Source organism: Hyla sarda, chromosome 5, assembly GCF_029499605.1.
Source record: "Hyla sarda isolate aHylSar1 chromosome 5, aHylSar1.hap1, whole genome shotgun sequence".
NCBI lineage: Eukaryota > Metazoa > Chordata > Amphibia > Anura > Hylidae > Hyla > Hyla sarda.
Window position 1 is genome coordinate 137396147 of NC_079193.1, and position 21755 is coordinate 137417901.

The 21755-nt window shown below is 44.9% G+C and overlaps 1 protein-coding gene across 5 annotated transcripts in view; it reads right to left on the reverse strand.

The window, feature by feature from the left end:
• The window catches only part of GOLGA4 (golgin A4), a 168740-nt gene that overhangs the window by 68820 nt on the left and 78165 nt on the right, over positions 1–21755 (reverse strand). For all 5 annotated transcript variants that reach the window (XM_056520352.1, XM_056520353.1, XM_056520350.1 and 2 more), the window contains 2 exons: positions 21362–21445; positions 13612–13759 (listed from right to left, as the gene is read on the reverse strand). In XM_056520352.1, coding sequence (XP_056376327.1) covers positions 13612–13759; positions 21362–21445 — 232 coding nt within the window. The remainder of the gene's footprint in view (positions 1–13611; positions 13760–21361; positions 21446–21755) is intronic.

A 21755-nucleotide genomic window follows, 5' to 3' on the forward strand; every position in this document is an offset into this window, starting at 1 on the left:
ATGTTGATGGGGCCATGCTTTCCTTCAATCAGAAAGCTCAGAAAGCTCTGTAATTTCCCATTTAAAATGTCTATTTTAGGTATATTGACTGGCTGCTTTATCCTAGTTTAAAATCAATACCATCTCTAGTCAAAGACACAAATGAGTTTCTGGGAGTAATTAACAAAATCCCTTGGCAACCTGGTAATCTACTGTGTAGTATTGATATAGAGAGTCTATACTGTACACCAATATCAATCAAAACATTGCGGTCTCCTGCATATCAGAACAACTCCAGGGTTCAGACAGAAGTCTGGAGTTTAGGGAGTTCATATTAGAGGGTCTTTCTCTGGTTCTGTCCAACAATATTTTTCAGTTCAATGAAGTATGGTATACATAGAGAAGTGGTGTAGCTATGGGGACACCGGTAGCATGCACCCTAGCAAATTTTTATGTTGCAGTGTTAGAAAAGCGTTTCATGTTTTCAGAAGCCAATCCATACCGCCATTTCATTTTGGATTATGTACGGTTTGTGGATGATGTTCTTATTGTTTGGACAGGACCAGAGAAAGACTTTGTTTCTTTTGTTAATTTTTTAAACGTGACCAATGATATGAATTTACATTTCACACAAAGTAAGTGACCGTGAAATTGTAACAAGTTACATACAGTAGGATACAGAAAACCCCCAGCAGGTAATTCACTGCTTCACTATACCAGTTACCATCCGTCACATGTTAAAAAAGCAATGCCCTATGGGCAGTATTTGAGACTCCGTAGGGTTAACAGCACCTTAGAGTCATATGATATGCAGGCAGACAGCCTCACTATGAGACTGCTTAGTCGGGGGTACCCGAAGGCAGCCTTAGAAACCGCATATCTAAAAGCTAGACGCCAAGACAGAGATACTCTACTATCAAAAACCCATTGCTCAAAACGTATGCAAAAAAATGATAAAACTAAACCCTCTAGATTCTGCTTTGTCTTTCAACACAGCCCTCTGTCCAATACCATCAAACAAACAATAGAAAAAAACTGGTATTTCATCCAAAATGACCCCTCCTTGGCAGATTACAGTGCACAAAAACCTATTATTGCATTCAAACGGGTCCCTAATTTGGTAGATATCTTAACCAATAGTAAGTACTGTGAAAAGAAAAATGAGAATTGGCTAAAAAAAAGTCCTTACCTAATGGTATCCACAAATATGGTAATTGCAAGTGGTGTTATCAGTTAGATGCCAGACCCAATTATACTTTAGGAGGTGTAGATATCACAGTTAGGAATTTTATTTGCTGCCGCAGCAGTTTTGTAGTTTACGCAATGGTGTGTCAGTGCGGGCGATTTTATGTGGGCAGCACCACTCGCCCTATGCACACACGGTTCCATGAGCACATATATTCATTGAAATCAATGTGTGATTCAACATTTACATGAGTTGCACGGAGGAAATCCTGCATCCCTAAAGTTTTTTGGTCTGGAAAAAATCCCAGTAATAGAAGGTATGGATAGAAAAAAATTTTGCTTAAAGCCGAAGCGGTCTGGATACTCCGCACCATGGCCCAGGGGCCCCTGGGCCTTAACGATAAGATTGATTTTGGAGTTTTTTTTGTAATTAATACATTTTTGTAACTACTATACTGTTCTGCATTAACTGTGCTAATGTTTTTATCATGGTTTTAATCACATGATCTCTTTGTAACACCTGATCAGTGACGTAACACGGGGCGGGTATTTTACCTGTCCTGGCGTCACTGACAGGTGGAGTCTGAAGAAGCCCGCATGCGCGGGTGAAACGTCTGTTACCATCACGCCTGCGGCGTCCTGCACCCCTGCCCTCCACACGCTGTTTTTATATGTCTCTTCACCGGTCCTGAATGAATAAGAAAGTTTGTACCTGCTACTGCGGTGAGTGCATCGTTTTTCCTACCACTATTACATTGTCTATTCGATTTGTGCTTTACTCGCGTAGCAGCACCGCCAGCACACCTGAGATCACTCCCAGTATAGCGGCCACTGCATAAAGCGGAACGGTGTGGATTGACAGTGGGAGAGCTCTAAGGAAGTATCCTGCGGTTGTGCCGGATGTGATTTGTTTCTCCTATTGCATATAATTTACAAATATGTTTAACTTTCTGGCACCAGTTGATTTAAAAAAAAAGAAAAAAAAAAAATGTTTTTCCACCAGAGTACCACTTTAAGGTGAAAATGAGCTGCGTCCTCAAGGGGTTAATACTTTCTGCCAGGGGTTAAAGGCTTCTCGTGTAGTAGCCTGGAAAAATACCACGAAGAAACCCAATCAAAAATAAATGGTACATAGTGCCAACACTAACTAACTAAGTCTGTGGCCACATTAAAGCCAATCCCTTTTACAAAGGGAGCCGGCAATGTTGACTTGATGACATCCAACTTCAGAAAATCACATCTGCTATACGTGGGGGATGCACCAGCAAGCCATACAATTCTTCAAACAGAACAAGAGGTACTCTTTGAGAGCTCACTGCTCTGGCTCACAGAGTTGTAACCAAAACAGATTTGACTCAATGATATCCGTAGCTGGAGAAGGGTCCTATGGAGATGCAGGGGGGAGATCAGTCTCTTATGGTACAGCCTTAGAGCAGAGAGCAACTGAGAGCAGGGGAAAAAAGCTCCCAATTTGGCCGTTTAAATTCAGATTTTAAAATGGAACATATTTACACAAATGACTATTTTGCACAGTGCTGCATGATGAAAAGTTGTCATGTGAAAAAAAAAAAGAGATACAGGGACACTTTAAAAGAAAATGTCCTTCTGCTGAGATATGTCCTTTACCATTCATGTACTGTATTTAATGTAATAGAAGCATAATCCTATATAGGGACATCATAGAAGGCTGACATTGAATCCATTAGGCCTCACTGTTGAGAAAGTTTGAAATTTAATAATACATAAAAAGGATTTATAATTTCTATGATCGTTTTAGGAGTTAAAGCAATTTTTTTTTATTTATTTTGCCATTCTGCTGGGCTGCTACAATGAAGGCCTACAGGCTTCTGGAGCCCAACACATCACACTGCTCTGAGCTAATTGATCTTTTCAGGCTTGGCATGTTACATCATACTGCCACTCAGCCCATCACTGGCCGAAGAAGGTGATCCATGTGGCCGGCAATTAGCTTAGTGCAGTGTGTCGTGTCAGGCACCAAAAAACTCAAAAGAAGATTGGGTCGGCAGATGGGAGAGCTATAAGAGGCGGCACCCATGGAACTGCGGAAAGTAAAATAAGGTTTATTACTTTCACTGCGGCAGCCCGGGCAGAATGATAAAATAAAAACTACTCTCCTTTAAGAGTTTTTTATTTTTTTAAAACACCATTTGGCAGGTACTCTTGTTTACAGTGCCTTTAAAATAAAATATAAATGGTAGGGTGTCTGAAAAGCCATAATCAATAGATATCTAACCAAATTTACTGCACAGACTGAAATGCATACTTTGATTGTCTGAGCAGCAAGGATATTTTCTTTTTATTTATTATCCTAAAATGATAACTAATGAAAATAAACAACCCTTACCCCAATCCTGTTCATACAAGGCTTGGGAAGAGCACCAATAAATGGCATGCATGAATACACAAAATAAGATGACTCGTGTAAGAGAATATGAGGCTAGCAACATGATCAAGTTATGTAAACAGGGACAAGATAAAAGAAACTTCTGGAATAAAAACAATCCCATAGTAAAGGTGATATGGACCTTTACAACCAAGTTTTCTATTCATCCACCATACCAACAATTAAATAAAAAAAGTAAGTAACTTAGATCTGATTAAAGCATCCCTCTAATACCTTGGTGCTTTTTTGTCAATTTTCAAATTGATGTCCATTTCAAATCGGCACCTAAATCCTTGCACAGGGTGAAGTCTTTCTGCTTCCTGGAGTATATTACTGTTTGCTATGGGACAGAGCAGATGCCTGCTATGTGGACGAATCGATAAGCTCTGTCTCGTAATGCAGAGCAATATGTGGCAGGCGCGATGAGAACGAAGCCCCTTTGGGTTTTTAGGTGTGAAATTTGAAATGAATCCCATTTAGACAAATGACTGTTGTGCACAGTGCTGCATGATAATAGTTTGTCTAAAATGCATTAGAGTATTGTCCTTCAAGTATTGTCCTAGCTTTTTGTCTTTATCTATGTAGATCTACATGTCTTTATATATTCAACTAGAGACCATGGGGAAATAAATGCCAATTCTGTGACAATATCATGGACTATTCTGTGCCTGACGCTCCAAAATGTGCCCCACTTTTTGATCAACTCCTTGGGGGAGATTCATCAAGACCTGTGCAGTGGAAAAACTGACCAGTAGCCCATAGCAACTAGTCAGATAGATTTTCATAGGTCTTTACAAAAATGAAATATGCAATCTGATTGGTTGCTATGGGCAACTGACCGACCTGTCCTCTGCTCAAGTTTTGTTGAATATCCCACATTATGTTAGGTTGAAAGCACAGTTCAAAACTGCCTCTCTGAGTTTTAAAACATCACCCGTATTTGTCAAAATGTCACCATCATTTTGTGGCACATATTTTCACACATTGCATACCATGGTAAACTTGGTGGAATGAAAAATGTTGGCGCAGATGCACCAAAAACATGAAAAGATGTACATTTCTTTCATTTATGGGAAGCCACATACAGGTGGAGCAGACATCCAGAGTGCTCAATATTTTTCATTTAATCCCACTCCATGCATATACTCTGACCCCTCCAGGTATAACCCCATTTCTTCCCAGATTTGTACCCAAGTGTATATTTAAAGGGAATCTGGCACAGACAGAAGACAGCATAAGTACAGGGAGATGCATAGGAGCTCTAGACAAAATTTGCTTCATTTGTTTTTTCACAGAAGATGAATCTGAGGAAAAGAAAAATGAATGAGAAGAAGGACACCTATACATAGAAGGGTATCACGTGCACGAGGTTTAGCTATCCCAATCTGATACTATACTTTAGTAATACAATGCTTTGTTTACTTTATAGTCTCCTGAAAGGGTGTTGTCAGATTCTAAATTTAACCCTTAAGGACCCAGACCATTTTCCCCTTAATGGAGTACTCTCGTGGAAACCTTTTTTTTTTTTTTTTTTTTTTTTTAAATCAACTGGTATCAGAAAGTTAAACAGATGTGTAAATTACTTCTATTAAAAAATATTAATCTTCCCAGTACTTTTTAGGGTCTGTATACTACAGAGGAAATGGTTTTCTTTTTGGAACAGAGTGCTCTCTGCTGACATCTCTGTCCATTTTAGGAACTGTCCAGAGCAGCATATGTTTGCTATGGGGATTTTTTTCCTACTCTGGACAGTTCTTAAAATGGACAGAGGTGTCAGCAGAGAGCACTGTGTTCCAAAAAGAAAACCATTTCCTCTGTAGTATTCAGCAGCTAATGAGTACTGGAAGGATTAAGATTTTTAATAGAAGTAATTTACAAATCTGTTTAACTTTCTGGCACCAGTTGATTTAAAAAAAAAAAAAAAAAAAAAAAAGTTTTCCACGGGAATACCCCTTTAAGGACCAGAGCATTTTTTGCACATCTGACCACTGTCACTTTAAGCATTAATAACTCTGGGATGCTTTTACCTTTCATTCTGATTCAGAGATGTTTTTTTCTTGACATATTCTACTTTATGTTAGTGCTAAATTTTTGTCAATGCTTGCATAATTTCTTGGTGAAAAATGCAAAAATCTGATGAAAAATGTGAAAATTTTGCATTTTTTACTTTGAAACTCCCTGCTTATAAGGAAAATGGACATCCCAAATACATTACACAGTATATTGATTCACATATACAATATGTCTACTTTATTTTTGCATCATAACGTTGACATGTTTTCACTTTTGGAAGACATCAGAGGGCTTCAAAGTTCAGCAGCAATTTTTCCAATTTTTTTCTCAAAAGTTTCAAAATCAGAATTTTTCAGGGACCAGTTTAGTTTTGAAGTGGATTTGAAGGGCTATCATATTAGAAATACCCCGTAAATTACCCCGTTATTGAAACTGCACCCCTCAAAGTATACAAAATGTTAACCCTTTAGGTGTTTCACAGGAATAGCAGCAATGTGAAGGAGAACATTCAAAATCTTCATTTTTTACACTCGCATGTTCTTGTAGACCCAGTTTTTTAATTTTTAAAACCCCAAAAATTGCAACCCAATTTAAGTGCTCTGTGGGTGCACTAGAGGGCTCATAAGGGAAGGAGCGACAATGGGATTTTGGAGAGTTTTTCTAAAATGGTTTTTGGGGGGCATGTCACTATTTTGGAAACTACACACCTCAAGGAACGTAACAAGGGGTATAGTGAGCCTTAACACACCACAGGTGTTTGCCGACTTTTCGTTAAAGTTGGATGTGTAAATTAATTTTTTTTTCACAAAAATGCTGGTTTTTCCCCAAATGTTACATTTTTACAAGGGGTAATAGGAGAAAATGCCCCCCAAAATTTGTAACCCCATCTCTTCTGAGTATGGAAATACCCCATGTGTGGATGTCAAGTGCACTGCGGGTGCACTACAATGCTCAGAAGAGGAGTCACATTTGGCTTTTGGAAAGCAAATTTTGCTGAAATGGTTTTGGGGGCATGTTGCATTTAGGAAGCTCCTATGGTGCCAGAAAAGCAACAAACAAAAAAAACACATGGCACACTATTTTGGAAACTACACCCTCAAGGCAGGTAACAAGGGGTACAGTGAGCCTTTACACCCCACAGATGTTTGACAAATTTCCGCTAAAGTTGGACGTGAAAGTGAAAAATGTGATAGTTTTCACTAAAATGCTGGTGTTACCCCAAATTTTTTCATTTTCACAAGGGGTGAAAGGAGAAAAAGCCTCCCAAAATTTTTAACACCATTTCTCCTGAGTAAGGAAATACCCCACATGTGGATGTAAAGTGCTCTGATGGCGAACTACAATGCTCAGAAAAGAAGAAGTGCCATTGAGCTTTTGAAGAGAGAATTTGGTTAGACTAAACGTTGGGGGGCCATGTGCATTTATAAAGCCCCCGTGGTGCCAGAACAGTGCCCCTCCCCCCAACATGTGACCCCATTTTGGAAACTACACCCCTCACACAATTTAATAAGGGGTGCAGTGAGCATTTACACCCCACTGACGTTTGAAAGATCTTTGGAACAGTTGGCTGTACACATGAAAAATAAAAATTTTCATTTTCACGGATCACTGTTCCAAAAATCTGTCAGACACCAGTGAGGTGTAAATGCTCACTGCACCCCTTATTAAATTGTGTGAGGGATGTAGTTTTCAAATTGGGTCACATGTGTGGGGGGGGTCCACTGTTCTGGCACCATGGGGGCTTTGTTAACACACACATGGACTTCAATTTCAGACACATTTTCTCTCCAAAAGCCCAATGGTGCTCCTTCTCTTCTTGTAGTTTGCCCGCAGAGCACTTTACATCCACATATGGGGTATTTCCATACTAAGAAGAAATGGGGCTACAAATTTTGGGGGGCTTTTTTTTCCTATTTTTCCCTTGTGAAAATGAAAAAAGCAGGGTAGCACCAGCATTTTAGTGAAAAAAAATTTTTGTTCTTCATTTTCACATCCCAATTTAACAAAAATTCGTCAAACACCTGTAGGGTGTTGAGGCTCACTTTACCCCTTGTTATGTTCCATGAGGGGTGTAGTTTCCAAAATGTATTGTTTTGTGTTTGTGTCAGAACAGCTGTAAAATAAGCCACCCTTGTGCAAATCACCAATTTAGACCTCAAAATGTACATGGTGTGCTCTCAGCCATATTGTGCGCACGCAGAGCACTTTGTGTCCTCATATGGGGTCTTTTCTTCTTTTTACCGCTTGTGAAAATTAGAAGTATGGGGCAACACCAGCATGTTAGTGTAAAAAAAAAAGAATGTTAGACTAACATGCTGGTGTACCTTTTCAAAAGGGGTAAAAGGAGAAAAAGCCTCCCAAAGTTTGTAATGCAATTTCTCCCAAGTACGGAAATTCCCCATATGTAGCACTAAACTGTTTTCTTGAAATACGACAGGGCTCTGATGTGAGAGAGCGCCATGCGCATATGAGGACAAAGTAGGGGTGGACATAGCTGCATTCTACGCCAGTGATTCCCAAACAGGGTGTCTCCAGCTGTTGCTAAACTCCCAGCATGCCTGGACAGTCAGTGGCTGTCCGGAAATGCTGGGAGTTGTTTTGCGACAGCTGGAGTATGTGTATATGTAGTGCTTTACTTTTTATTTTGTTTAGTGTACTGTAGAGTTTTTAGAGTACATTCACACGGGCGGGGGTTTTACAGAGCGTTTCCCGCTGGGAGTTTGAGCTGCGGCGGAAAATTTGCCACAGCTCACACTTGCAGTGAGAAACTCACTGTAAACCCCTGTACATTCACAATATGGGGGGGGGGGGGGGGGAGTGGGGGGGGGGGGCAAACCTCCAGCTGTTGCAAAACTACAACTCCCAGCATGCCCTTTGGCTGCCCGTGCATGCTGGGAGTTGCAGTTATGCTACAGCTGGAGGCACACTGGTTGCAAAACACAGTTTGTTACTTAAACAGTGTTTCGCAACCAGCGTGCCTACAGTGGTTGCAAAACTACAACTCCCAGCATGTACAATGTCAGTTCATGCTGGGAGTTGTAGTTTGCAACAGCTGGAGGCACACTGGTTGCGAAACACTGAGTTAGGTAACAAACTGTTTCGCAACCAGTATGCCTTCAGCTGTTGCAAAACTACAACTCTCAGCATGCATTGACAGTGCATGCTGGAAGCTGTAGTTAAGCAACAGCTGGAGGCACACTACTACATCACCCAGCATACCCTCTGGCTGTTTGTGCATGCTGGTTGTTGCAGTTATGCAACAACTGGAGACAATTTTTCATAGTAAAAAAGTGCCTCCAGCTGTTGCATAACTACAAGCCCCAGCATGCACTAACAGCCAAAGGGCATGCTGGGAGTTGTAGTTTTGCCACCATCTGTTGCAAAACTACAAATCCCAGCATGCCCTTTGGTTGTGCATGTTTGGAGTTGTTGCTTAGCAATAGCAGGAAGCTAACAACTCCCCTCCTGGTGTATACTGCCGCCGCCACTGCTGCCCGGGCACCTCTGCCAACGAACGAAGCCGACTCGAGGGACCCTCCACGTCAATGGCAGGGTTCCCACCACCCCCCCCCCACGGACAGGTAAGGGACCCCCTACTTGCCCGATCACCTCCCAGCAGGCTCGGTGATTGATCGGTCATCCGAACCAATCACGCGATCGTGAGGTGCCATACCATCTCACTCCTGCTGGTAAAGGGTGATAGGTGGCATCTTGAACACCGCCAATCACCCTTTTTTTCTGGGTCACCGGATACCCGATTGACCCGGAAACGCCGCTAATCGCTGGTCTGAACCGACATGGGGGGGTCCTAGGACCCCTCCAGGGGTTTGCACGGGGTGCCTGCTGAACGATTTCAGCAGATATTCTGGTCCAGTCCCTGCCGTTCACCGTCCCTGGCAATTCCCCCCTGCAGGTGCAATACAGTCTGCACCAATTCATATGTAATACATGGTCAAGCTGAGTCCTTCAGAACAGGAATTACTATTTGGTGTGTCTCTTCACTCTAAGGTGCCCCATTGACGATGTCCAAATGTCAAAAATATTTCCAAATATTGCATTTGAAATGACAACGAACAACATCGAGTCCTACAGACAGAACTTCAACTAATACTTCTAGTTGTTGGGAGTTGGCACCTCTTAAGCAGGCTAACCTGGCCCATTGACACAGAGTTTACCAGTTGTTTCAAAAAGCTGTAGAAGCACCAAAAATAAAAAACTAAGAAATGCCCAAAACAATACCAGGAAAAACAACTCAGAAGAGAACTTCAACAAGCAAACAACCAAGCTTACCAGTAAAAAGGAAATCGGCAGGAGCTATGTCTCCCCAATGAAGACTCGGGAGAAAGATTTTAACTCCTTAAGGACAATGGACGTATATTTACATCCATTGCCCGCTCCTGTTACATGACGCAAGGAGCTGAGCACACTTTATACCTTATGGGTCCCAGTTGCTATCAGCAACCAGGACCCATGACTAATACCGGACATCGCCAATCGGGCAAGGTCTGGCATGGTCTGGAGAGAAGGGGTAGAGGATATCCAGCCACATAGACTTAAGAAACCACTTTTCTGGATATTTCCACTTGTTTTCCTGAAGAGGGTGAACATCTGTAGTCCTTGGTCCTCTATCTGGAAAAGTTGAAAAGGACTAGGGGTTAAGACTCTGAAGTCTTAGGGTCCTGAAGGCAGAAGGTGTCCCCAATAGCTGTAACTATCCTGCCCATATCGGAAATCCTCTTCAGACTGAGACAAAAAGCTCACTAAGAGACTCAAAGCAGCCACTGGAGACTGAGAATGGGCAGCTGAGGAAGATCTAGGTGCCCACATGGAAGACAGAGAAGGAAATAAAGAGTGGGGCTCTATATATTGCTTGAAAAGAGTCTTTTCGAACAGCTACTCAGAAAAAGAGCGCATAAAGGCCTGAGTCTGCCTCCTAGTGACACTAAGGACTAGACTAGACATATTGTATATGTGAATCAATATATAATTTATTTGGTATGTCTATTTTCCTTACAAGCAGAGAACTTCAAAGTTATAAAAATGCTAAATTTTCTAATTTTTCATCAAATTTTGGAATTTTACACCAAGAAATGATGCAAGTATCGACGAAAATTTACCACTAACAAAGTAGAATATGCCACGAAAAAACGCTCTCTGAATCAAATTCATAAGTACAAGCATCCCAGAGTTGTTAATGCTTAAAAAGTGACAGTGGTAAGAATTGCAGAAAATGCTCTGGTCCTTAAAGCGCAACTGTCATCAAATCTGGGCCATATAACCTACACCCAGCCTCTAACGTGTGCAGATTGTGTATTGGGCAGTGTTTTTACCTTCTGTGTGCCGTCCTTTATTACCTCAAAAAACTGTTTTGATGGAAGCCACACACAGTCAGATAGGTGTGGGTGGGGTTCGCAATGCCCCACCTCTGCCACGCCTATCCCCTGCACGTCGGCTCTGGGACCACTGTGTGATTGACACACAGGTCCCAGCGCATGCGCCCCTTCGCTTATCCCCTGTGCGCGCCACGGCGTGTCGTCATGGTAAGCGCTCGCTCCCGCTGCTTCCCTCCTCAGTGCACATGCCCAGTGCTAGAGGCAGGGACCGCGCTTCCTCTCTGCCTCTAGGCACTGGGAATAGAAGCAACACAGCGCGCGTCTCCGGTCACCGGCACAGCAAGAAAGAAGAGGATAGCGGGCACTATAAGATATTCAGTAATAATAAAGGTGCACATCTGACACATGCCGCGGCGCGCACGGGGGGATAAGTGAAGGGGCGCATGCGCTTGGACCTGTGTGTCAATCACACAGCGGTCCCAGCGCCTGACGTGCAGGGGATAGGCGTAGCGAAGGTGGGGCATTGCGAACCCTTTCCACGCCTATCCGACTGTGCGGCTTCCATCAAAACAGTTTTTTGGGGTAATAAAGGACGGCAGACAGAAGGTAAAAACACTGCCTAATACACAATCTGCACACAGTACAGAGGCTGTGTGTAGGTTATATGGCTCAGATTTGATTACAGTTGCGCTTTAAGGTCAAAATGGTCTCGGTTCCCAAGTGGTTAAAAATCAAAAGCTAGAATCTGTTTACTATGGACAACTGCACCACTGTTCCTCTTCACACAGTTCAATAAATCTCATCCATTGTGCTTTGGGCTTTCTGCCTAGAGACTATGTACCCTTATAAAGAATCTTGAATACTTTTATACTATCATTTGACAAGGCAAAGTATCTGCTACTCATATCAGGTCCTGTTGCTGTCAAAAGAAAACTCTTACAGTAAGTACTGTACTAATACACATACAAGCTTATTTATGGGGTATCCTACAGCTGACACCCAATGCTGATGCAAACTCAGCTCCTTAGCCCACACAATCTTTGAATAATGCTTAATGGTGCTGTGCATTTACTAACCTCCACTATCGCTATACATGTACAGCAGGGTGCAGGAAGGAGTTAAACCCAACATTGCCATTTTTCTCCTTTAGACCTCAATTTGTTTTTTTTCACTGCTCAGAAGATAAAAGAGAAGATTTTTTTGTGCCTCTTCTCTCATTATTCATGAGAAATCATTGAATCACATGATCAAAGAATAACATGACTTGAAGTCATAAAGGGTTGACCAGAGTGATCACGGTGGTGGTAAGACATAGAAAACCATGTGCTCACCTAGAGCTGATCCCACGCTGTTTACAGCTTTCTGTTCTCCGACCCAACACATTGGAAATACGCACTAAACCAAGCACAGACTGGGGCAGAGAACAGAAGGCTGTGAGCAGCGGGAATGATGCCTGCAGGAATGTACATGCTTTATGAGGGTTTATTGCTACCCTGAGCACAAATGTTTTTCTGGATAAGTCCTTTAAAGGCTTCTAAAAGCCAGAATATAAGAGCTAGAGCTTAGATCGTGGCATATCAGTGGCCAAAATAATGGTGGTTTCATTATTATAGATCTAATATTCATGGCACACCACATGTGTGAAGTTAAGAAGCAACATTAGACTTTTTAAGTCCTGGGTCTGTGTATTTCTAAGGGAGGGAAAGCTGCAGATAGGAATAGGCTCTGATCATTCATCCTGCTGTTATATCTTCCCCATTTACAACCTCGAGTAAGCTGAGAGAGAGGGGGGGGGGGGGTGTTGGCAGGGGGATGGTGGAACAAACTTTTTTTGTTCTGAATATTTTATATATGCATGCAAGCATAAATACAGGTGACATGTACTGTGTTGTACTCTATCCTGAATTGCATACTTCACATACTTATTATTTATGCCTTAGACTTTGCTTGGGTCAGACTTTCAGGCCATGGGGGTAGGCAAATGAAGTGCACAGCAGGGGATCAAGGGGGGATGAAGAGACAAAGGAGTGGCACAGGGGGTGGTGATCGAGTGGGATGAAGTGGCACAGGGGGTGAATGAGCGGATGAAGAGGCATAGGGGTGAGCATGGGGTGGACAAAAGTGGTCCAGAGTGTAATCAGGGTGGATGAAATGCCACAAAGGGTGAAAAGGGAGGGGAATTAACTGGCACGGGAGGTGATCAAGGGGTGTGAAGAAGTGGTGCAAGGGGTAGCAGCCACATTTGTATTGCTGATACGGGTATCACATCATAGGATGTGTGACATCATATGTGCAATTGGCGGTATGTGTCACAAAACTATGCATGTCTTTAAAAGGATGTCACCAATATGAAACGTTTGGGAAGCTAAGCTGTAAGGAAATCTGCAAGTAAAATCCAGAGTGTGTAATCTGCAAGTAAAATCCAGAGAGTGTTCCAGAGAACAACATTTATCATCAAATCCACAGCACTTGGTAAGGATTGTATGCAGAGGCTTTACACACTATATTACACACTATTTTCTTGCATGAATCCAAGGCATTACTTGTGATCATATCCTTAGTTTACAAAGTCTGCTTTCAAGAGTTCTCTTATTTTCACACATCCAGAAAAAAAGCCAGCTAATAAAAGGAAATTCGACTGGTCATTTCAAAGAGTTGTAATCATCTGAATTTGGAATGATAAGATGTCACACTTACCTGCTTTTTCAGATTTTTCTTTCTGTTCTTGTAACTGTTCACATTTACTAGTTAAATGCTTGACCCGTGTTCGAAGTTGTGAAACCTCTTCTTCCTTTATCATTAGAGTCTCATGCATCTGTCTCTTAGTCTCTGCAATGACCATTCCCTAGAAAAGACCAGTAAATTGCACACAAAAAAAGACAAAGACCGTCAAAAAATGTATGATACATTTTCCTTTTTTATGCCAGATCAGTAAGCTCCTGTTTCTACAGGTGAATGGAATAAAACCTTAACCATTCCAATACTTCTCAGCTGCTGTATGCTCTAAAGAAAGTTGGGTAGTTTGATCCAGTCTGACCACAGTGCTCTCTGCTGCCTCCTCTGTCCATGTCAGGAACTGTCCAGAGCAGGAGTAAATCTCCAAAGATAAAGGAGATTTTTTTATGCTTACCGTAAAATCTCTGTCTCGGAGGATCCATTGAGGGACACAGACCATCGGTATATGCTGCTGTCACTAGGAGGCTTGACACTATGGTAACAAAAAAATCGTCCCCTCCCAGCAGGGTATACCTGCCTACAGGCACCTGAGCTAATCAGTTTTAGTCCTAGTCCTAGTACTAGTCCTAGTAGGAGAGGACCGACAGGTCAAAAAAAAAAAAAAAAAAAAAAAAAAAAAAAAAGCATGAACTGTCCGAGAAAACCACAGAATAAAAAAAATCAACCGAACACAACCTCGGACAGGTAACCGAACCAGGAACACCAGAGAAAAAAGGGTGGGTGCTGTGTCCCCCAATGGATCCTCTGAGAAAGAGATTTTACGGTAGGCATAAAAAAAAATCTCCTTTTCTCTATCGGCTCCATTGGGGGACATAGATCATGGGACGTACCAAAGCAGTCCCTAGGGTGGGTAAAGGAAACCCAGTCAGAAGGAAGACTGGACCACTGCCGCCTGCAACACCTTACAGCCCAGACTAGCATCGGCGGATGCTAAGGTATGAACCTGGTAGAATTTCGTAAAGGTGTGCAAAGATGACCATTTGACCACTTTACAAACTTTCGAAGCTGAAGCCTTGCTGCGGAGAGCCCAGGATGCCCCGACAGAACGAGTTGAATGAGCAGAAACCCTGAAGGGTGGGGTCTTCCCCTTCCGAAATAGCAGGTCGGATCCCCCGAGAAATGGTGTCCTTTGAAGCAAGTTGTCCTTTACGGCGACCCTCCGTAAGAACAAAAAAGTCACACTGTCGAAAAGAAGCAGTGACTGTGAGGTAGGTCCGAACAGCCCTCACCACATCCAGTTTGTGGAGCAATCGTTCTGTGGGATGAGATGGAGCCGGACAAAAGGACGATATCCTCATCAAGATGAAAAACAGAAACAACCTTAGGTAAAAAGGACGGACGAAAAACAACTTTGTCCTGGTGGATGACCAGGAAGGGAGAATGGCAGGAGAGAGCTGCCAACTCTGAAACTCTCATGATAGAGGTAATTGCAATAAGGATCACCACCTTCCAGGAAAGGAGACAAAGAGGAACCTCCCTGAGAGGTTCTGAGGGAGCACCCTGCAAGGCACCAAGAACTAAGTTCAAGTCCCAAGGGGGTATAGGGGATCTGTAAAGAGGGGGTGCATGGGCCACTCCCTGAAGGAAGGTCCGGATATGGGGATTGGATGCTAAAGGATGTTGAAAGAGAATGGAAAGGGCCGAGACCTGACCCTAAAGGGAGCAGAGAGCTAACTGTTGTTCTATCCCCGACTGCAAAAAGGAAAGAAGTCAAGGGAGACTGAAAGTAACTAGAGAAAAGGAGTGAGATTCACACCAACGAAAATAAGATCGCCAAGTACGGTGGTAAATCTTCGCAGAAGAGGGCTTGCATGCCCTGATCATAGTGCAAATCACTTGGGAAGAGAAACCTCAAGCCCTCAGAACCGCGGTCTCAACCGCCATTCCGTCAAATGCAACGACAGTAAATTGGGGTGGCAAATGGGATCTTGAGAGAGAAGGTCTGGATGAAGAGGGAGGCGCAACGGTACATCGTCTAGTAGTCTGACCACGCCGGCGTACCACACCCTCCTGGGCCAGTCCGGAGCCACGAGAATGGGGCGGGGGGGACGGGACGCCCTCTGCTTTGAGCTTTCTCAGGACCCTGGGAAGGAGAGAAGAGGAGGGAAAAGATCGGGTAGGGCAAACTCCGCCCAAGGGATCGACGGGGCATCCACGGCCAGAGCCAAGGGATCCCGGGACTTTGCCACAAAGTGAGGAACCTTCTGGTTGTGGCGGGACGCGAATAAGTCCACGTCCGGAGTGCCCCAGAGGTTGCAGATCTCTGCAAACACCTCCGGATGAAGAGACCACTCGCAGGGGTTGGCTGAGGATCGACTGAGAAAGTCTGCTTCCCAGTTTTTCACTCCCGGAATGTGAATTGCTGAGATGGCCGGAACGCTGAGCTCCGCTCAGAGAAGAATCTTGGACACCGCGGCCATCGCCGCCGAGCTGCGAGTGCCGTACTGGCGATTGATATATGCCACAGCAGTGGAGTTGTCCGACTGAACACGAACAGGATGGTCCCGAAGAAGGATCTCCCGATGGCACAGGCAAAGATATGTTAATGGGGAGAAGGGCTTCTTGGGGGGACCAAAGGCCCTGGACTGTACGGTCCCTGAAAACACCTCCCCAGCCCGAAAGACTGGCATCCATCGTGACGACTTTCCAATGGAGGGGCAGATAGGAGCGCCCTTGTAAAAGCAGGGGGAAATGAAGCCACCACAGAAGGGAATGGCGAGACCTCTAAGGAAGAATGATCCTGCGATCGAGAGATAACGGAGATATGTCCCACCGGCATAGAAGCGCAAGTTGAAGCGGACAGTAATGAAACTGGGCAAATGGAACGGCCTCCATGGCCGCCACCATCCGACCCAGGACCTCCATGCAAAAGCGAATGGAAACTGGAACAAGGTTCTGGAACATCCGAACTCCTGACAAAAGAGTCAGCCGCTTGTCTGGCAGAAGCAGAATCCGGGCGTACGCTGTGTTGAACTGGAGTCCCAGGAAAATTAGAGACTGGGTGGGAGAGAGGTTGGCCTTGTCCTGATTGACCATTCAGCCGAAACGAGACAAGGCCTGAAGGGTGAGACGGAGACTCTCCAGGTTCTGGGTCCTGGTTGGAGCCTTGATCAGGAGGTTGTCCAGGTATGGGATCACTGAGACACCACTCGACCGTAAGAGGGCAATCACAGGTACTAGGACCTTGGTGAAGACCCTCGGAGCAGTGGCCAGACCAAAGGGAAGGGCCACAAACTGAAAATGGCCTTCTGGAACTGCAAAGCGGAGATACCGCTGATGTCCTGAAAAAATTGGAATGTGGAGGTAGGCATCCCGGATGTCCACTAAGGAAAGAAACTCTCCTTGATCCATGGAGGCCACGACCGAACGGAGAGACTCCATGCGGAAGTGGCGGAGATGTTAGTTGAGGCGCTTCAGATCCAGGATCGGGTGAACGGAACACCCTTTTTTGGGGATCACGAAGAGGTTGGAATAAATACCCCGAAAATGCTCCTTGGGAGGAACAGGGACAATTACTCCCTGAATAAGAAGGGACTGGAGCGCGCCACTAAAGGCCCTTGCCAGAGAGGGGGACCGGGGGGCCCGGGAATTAAAAAAACGATCCCATGGGAGAGAGGCAAACTCGATCCGGTATCCGTTGGATATAACATCCCCGAACCAGGAGTTCTGCATATGTGCAGACAAAATGTCCCGGAAGAGTAACAGACGACCTCCCACCCGAGAAAAATCCGCGGGTGGGGGGCATCCCTTCAGGCAAAGGTAGGCTTGCGAAACGGCCGGAACGGTTATCCGATTTTCTGGAGGGACGGGTCTGGAAGGAGGGAGCCTTCTTGTCCCCCGAGGGCACCTGTCTGGACCACCTATTGGAACCAAACGCCCGAAAGGACCAAAAGGAGGTCGTCTTTCGACAGGAAGAATCGTGAGCCTTATTTTGAGGTAACAGGGAACTTTTACCACCTGTCGCCTCTGAGATAATTTCATCTAGGCGCTTACCAAACAGTCGAGAACTGGTAAAAGGAAGCTCCATCAGAGATTTCTTAGAAGCAGCATCCCCGTCCCAGGCCGTGAGCCACATGGATCGACGAAGAGCCACCAGGTTACCTGTGGCAAAGGCTGCACAATGGGACGACTGCATGGAAGCAGAACACAGAGACACAGAGAGCTAAGCCAGCCAATTCCTCCACGGGGGGGGGGATCAGGAAAGAATACCCCGGCAGAGTTGAGAAGCCCAGACAGAAAGGGCTTTTGACACACAGGCAGAAGCAAACGCAAGAAGAAAGGAAGAGCCCACTGCTTCAGAAGGATAATTTTGCCAGTCTCTACCCTCTTGTCCGCCGGATCTTTGAAGGAAGCTGCATCTGCTAATGGCATGGTAGTTGCTTTTGATAGGTGGGAGACTGATGGATCCACTGTTGGAGGAGAGGTCCACCAAGCAATAATGTCCTTGGCGAAGGGAAATTAAACCATCTTAGTTTCTTGAAGGATGTCAGGATCCTTGTCAGGATGCTTCCAGGCAGACTCCAGCAAGGCTTCAAATTCAGCATGAGAGCTGAAAACTTTGGGTTCAGGTCGGGAACGATGAAAGGAAACTTCTGGAGCGACGTCCGAAGTTCCTGGGTCCTCTAGGTGAAAGGTGTCCCTTATGGCCAAGATCAAGGTGTCCACCATGTCGGGCGAATCTGTTTGGTCCTCTGAGTCAGAGGCAGAACCCTCATCTTCCAGTTCTCCAGCAGAGTGGGAACGTGTGAAGGCAGCCTTGTTTGAAGATTGTGAAACTGACCTGATACACGGTTCTTGAGAGCCAGAGCGGTGACCAGGAGAGTGTCCCTTAGAAGAGGGGCACTTACGGGAAGCTGGAGCAGAGGAGCGATACCTATGAGGGAAGTGCCTATGTCTGCTAGCAGACTCTGGAGATGAGTCAGAGGAAATACCCCTAGTACGCTTGTGAGAGCGCTTAGCATAGGGAGAAGGAGAGCGGGTCTCTCTAGAGGGTCGGCATAAGGAAGACCTCTCCAAGGCAGTCACCACAGAACGGAAGACCGGAGCCAAGTCGGAAATAGACTGGGAGAGGGAAGACACTCAGTCCGGAGGGATAGCAGAGCCCACAGGGTCTGGAGGGGGGTCGTGACTAGAAATAACAGGAGGGTCAGGGGGTTCAGTGGTGCAGGCGGAACAAGTGGGTTCAGCAGAACCAGACATTTTCGTATTGCAGCCCTTGCATGTATAATAGATGATGACCAGGTCCCCATAGCTGTCTAAAGGGAGGGACAGTTCTGGGTTCGGACATAGCAAAAGAAAGTAAAATGAAAAAGCCTCACCCAGTGTATGTGTCCCCAGCAAAAGGTAACAGTTGTGATAAGAACTCCGGTCTGCCGCTGAGGAGAGAGACAGGAGGGGAGGAGCGAAGGACCAATGGGAAGAGTGAGCCCAGACTAGGCTACGACATCTCTCGATGGCCCTAAGAAACACTGCTGCGCGCGCACAGCACTAACTGGCAGAGAAAACCAGCAAGAGCCCACGGCCATATGAAGAAAACTGCCGACGCCATAATGGCACTCCCAAACACCTGATGAGCAGAGAGCGTGTGGAAAAGAGCCGTCGGCAGCGCGTGGCCGCCGACAGAATTAATGTAAAATCAGCGCTCCGGTCGCATCGGGCAAAGCGAAGAGGCCAAAGCGAGGTGCCGGCGCTTGCCTGTGAGCGCGGGGAAGAAGCCGTTGGCAGCGCGCGGCTGCTGAAGAAGAAGAAGAAGAAGAAGAAAACTTAGCGCTTCAAAGGTGCCAGTGCCTGCACACAGACAGGCGCATAGTTAAAAGAGTGAGGCAGGGAAAAAAATGCACAGTCCTACACCACTGACCATAGAAAACCCTACCCACGTGCAAAAAGGTAGGGAAGGGGTTGTCCCAGCAACAATAAAGAGGAGTGGGCTCCAAGTAGGGGATCTCCAGAGGTTGAAAGTCCCTGAAACCTGAAAGAAAAGGGGAGAAAATACTCACCTTTGTCAGATGAACTTACCTAATTAAGTATTCAGTCAGCTTTTAGTCACCTGCATCATGCCGGGTTGTAACAGCGAGACGAGCAGGAAAGGTAGGGGGACCCGGACCCATGAGGTACAACCCCAGGCGCTGACCGTTGGTGGAAAGGGGTTGACAGTACATCCACGATGTCTGTGCCCCTTCTTCGTAAATGGGGAAACAGTGAACCCGGTGTTCCTAAGTCCCCACCTGAAAAAAGGAAAAGAAAAGGGAGAGAAAAACCTAACTAAACGTCCCTAATCTCAAAAATAAAAAAGAATTGACCTGGTCTGGAGAACCCCAGACCAGTGTCTGCCTCCTATAGACACTAAGCTAAAACTGATTAGCTCAGGTGCCTGTAGGCGGGTATACCCTGCTGGGAGGGGCCGACTTTTTTGTTACCATAGTGTCAAGCCTCCTAGTGACAGCAGCATATACCCATGGTCTGTGTCCCCCAATGGAGCAGGTAGAGAAACCTCTCCTGCTCTGGACAGTTCCTAACACTGACAGAGGAGGCAGCAGAGAGCACTGTGGTCAGACTGGAAAGAACTACACAACTTTCTCTGTAGTATACGGCAGCTGATAAGTACTGGAAGCATTGAAAGGGTACAGAAACCCCTAAACATCTTATCCCCTATCCAAAGCATAGGATAAGATGTCTCATTGCGAGGGTCTGACCGCTGGGCTCCCCTGCAATCTCTGACGCGGCACCCCAGTCCGCTGGTGTAGGGAGTGAACTGCGCTCCACGGGCGACCACAGCCCTCACACCCCTTCCAATTACGTCTATGGGAGGAGGCTAGACGGCTATGTACTAACTCTCACGCCCCTCCAATAGACATGAATTGAGGGGGCGAGGCGTTATCAACACGGAAGCACCAAACTTCAGTATCCATTAACACAGCGGTGGCGGGCCAGAGATCGCGGGAGAGCCCAGTGGCTGGACCCCCCACAATCAGACATCTTATAAGATAAGATGTCTAGGGGGTGGAGTACCCCTTTAAGATTTTTAAATAGAAGTATTGTAGAGATCTGTATACATTTTTGACACCAGTTTATTTCAAACCTTTTATCCAAAGGAAAGGGGGTAAGTGTCAGATTGCACTGTAATAACAGCCGCTGGGGAAAACTAAAGCAAAATCAGCACCAAAATCCACAAGGTAGATTTCTGTGTAAACATACCCGGATTTTGAGAGACCAACAAAAACTATTGGTTATTTTGTGACTATAGAATAGGATTAACTATGACCATATACAAAGCCTTAGGCTAGGTTCACACTTCGGAATTTCCGCCTGCAATTCCGCTTTGAAATTGCAGGCAGAAATTTTGCTTACTAAAATGTATTGTATAATGAATGGGTTTTCCGTTCACAAATTCCGCTTCAAAAATTCTGAAAGGAAAATCCGCTTTAAAATTTCCCCATGAAGTATGCTCATTCTTCAGGCGGAAATACTTGCATTACACATTGCAGTCTATTGGGGACTGCAATGTCCGCGCGGTCCTAGCGCCGACTGATTCAGACGGTGCTGGCCGCACTCGGAATCTCCGGGTGGAAATTTTCTGTCTGGAGATTCTGCAGTCTGAACCTAGCCTAATTGTGGTGGGTAAAATAAGTGGTCACTGAGAAAAGGTGCCAAGTCAGCACATCTGAATTAAGTGTAAATCTTAGGTGGACATTAATCAGAGTTGGAAATTTACCTTATCTTGTTCCAGTTGCTCAACCAAATTCTTGGCATCCCTCAGCTGGGTTATCAGCTTGGTCTTCTCACTGGTGTGAAGTTCCTGGAATTGAAAACACTACTTATAACAAAGAACACTTCCCTTCTTAGCATATTTTCAGGAAAAAAGTGATGTAACTGCTCATACAGGGAAATATAACATAAGAAATCAGAGAAAATGTTCTATATATAATAAAGCGTTACATAATTTTCTAGTCTGTACATATTTTATTATTACAAACTGACATTCTAATAATTAATGGGTTGGTAAAGCATTCAGTCCATTTACTACTGCATTTGGGTCCCATATATCCCCTATCCGGTTCTCCTTTAATATCTTTGCACTTCACTCCATTTAACTTTCTCTCATCCCT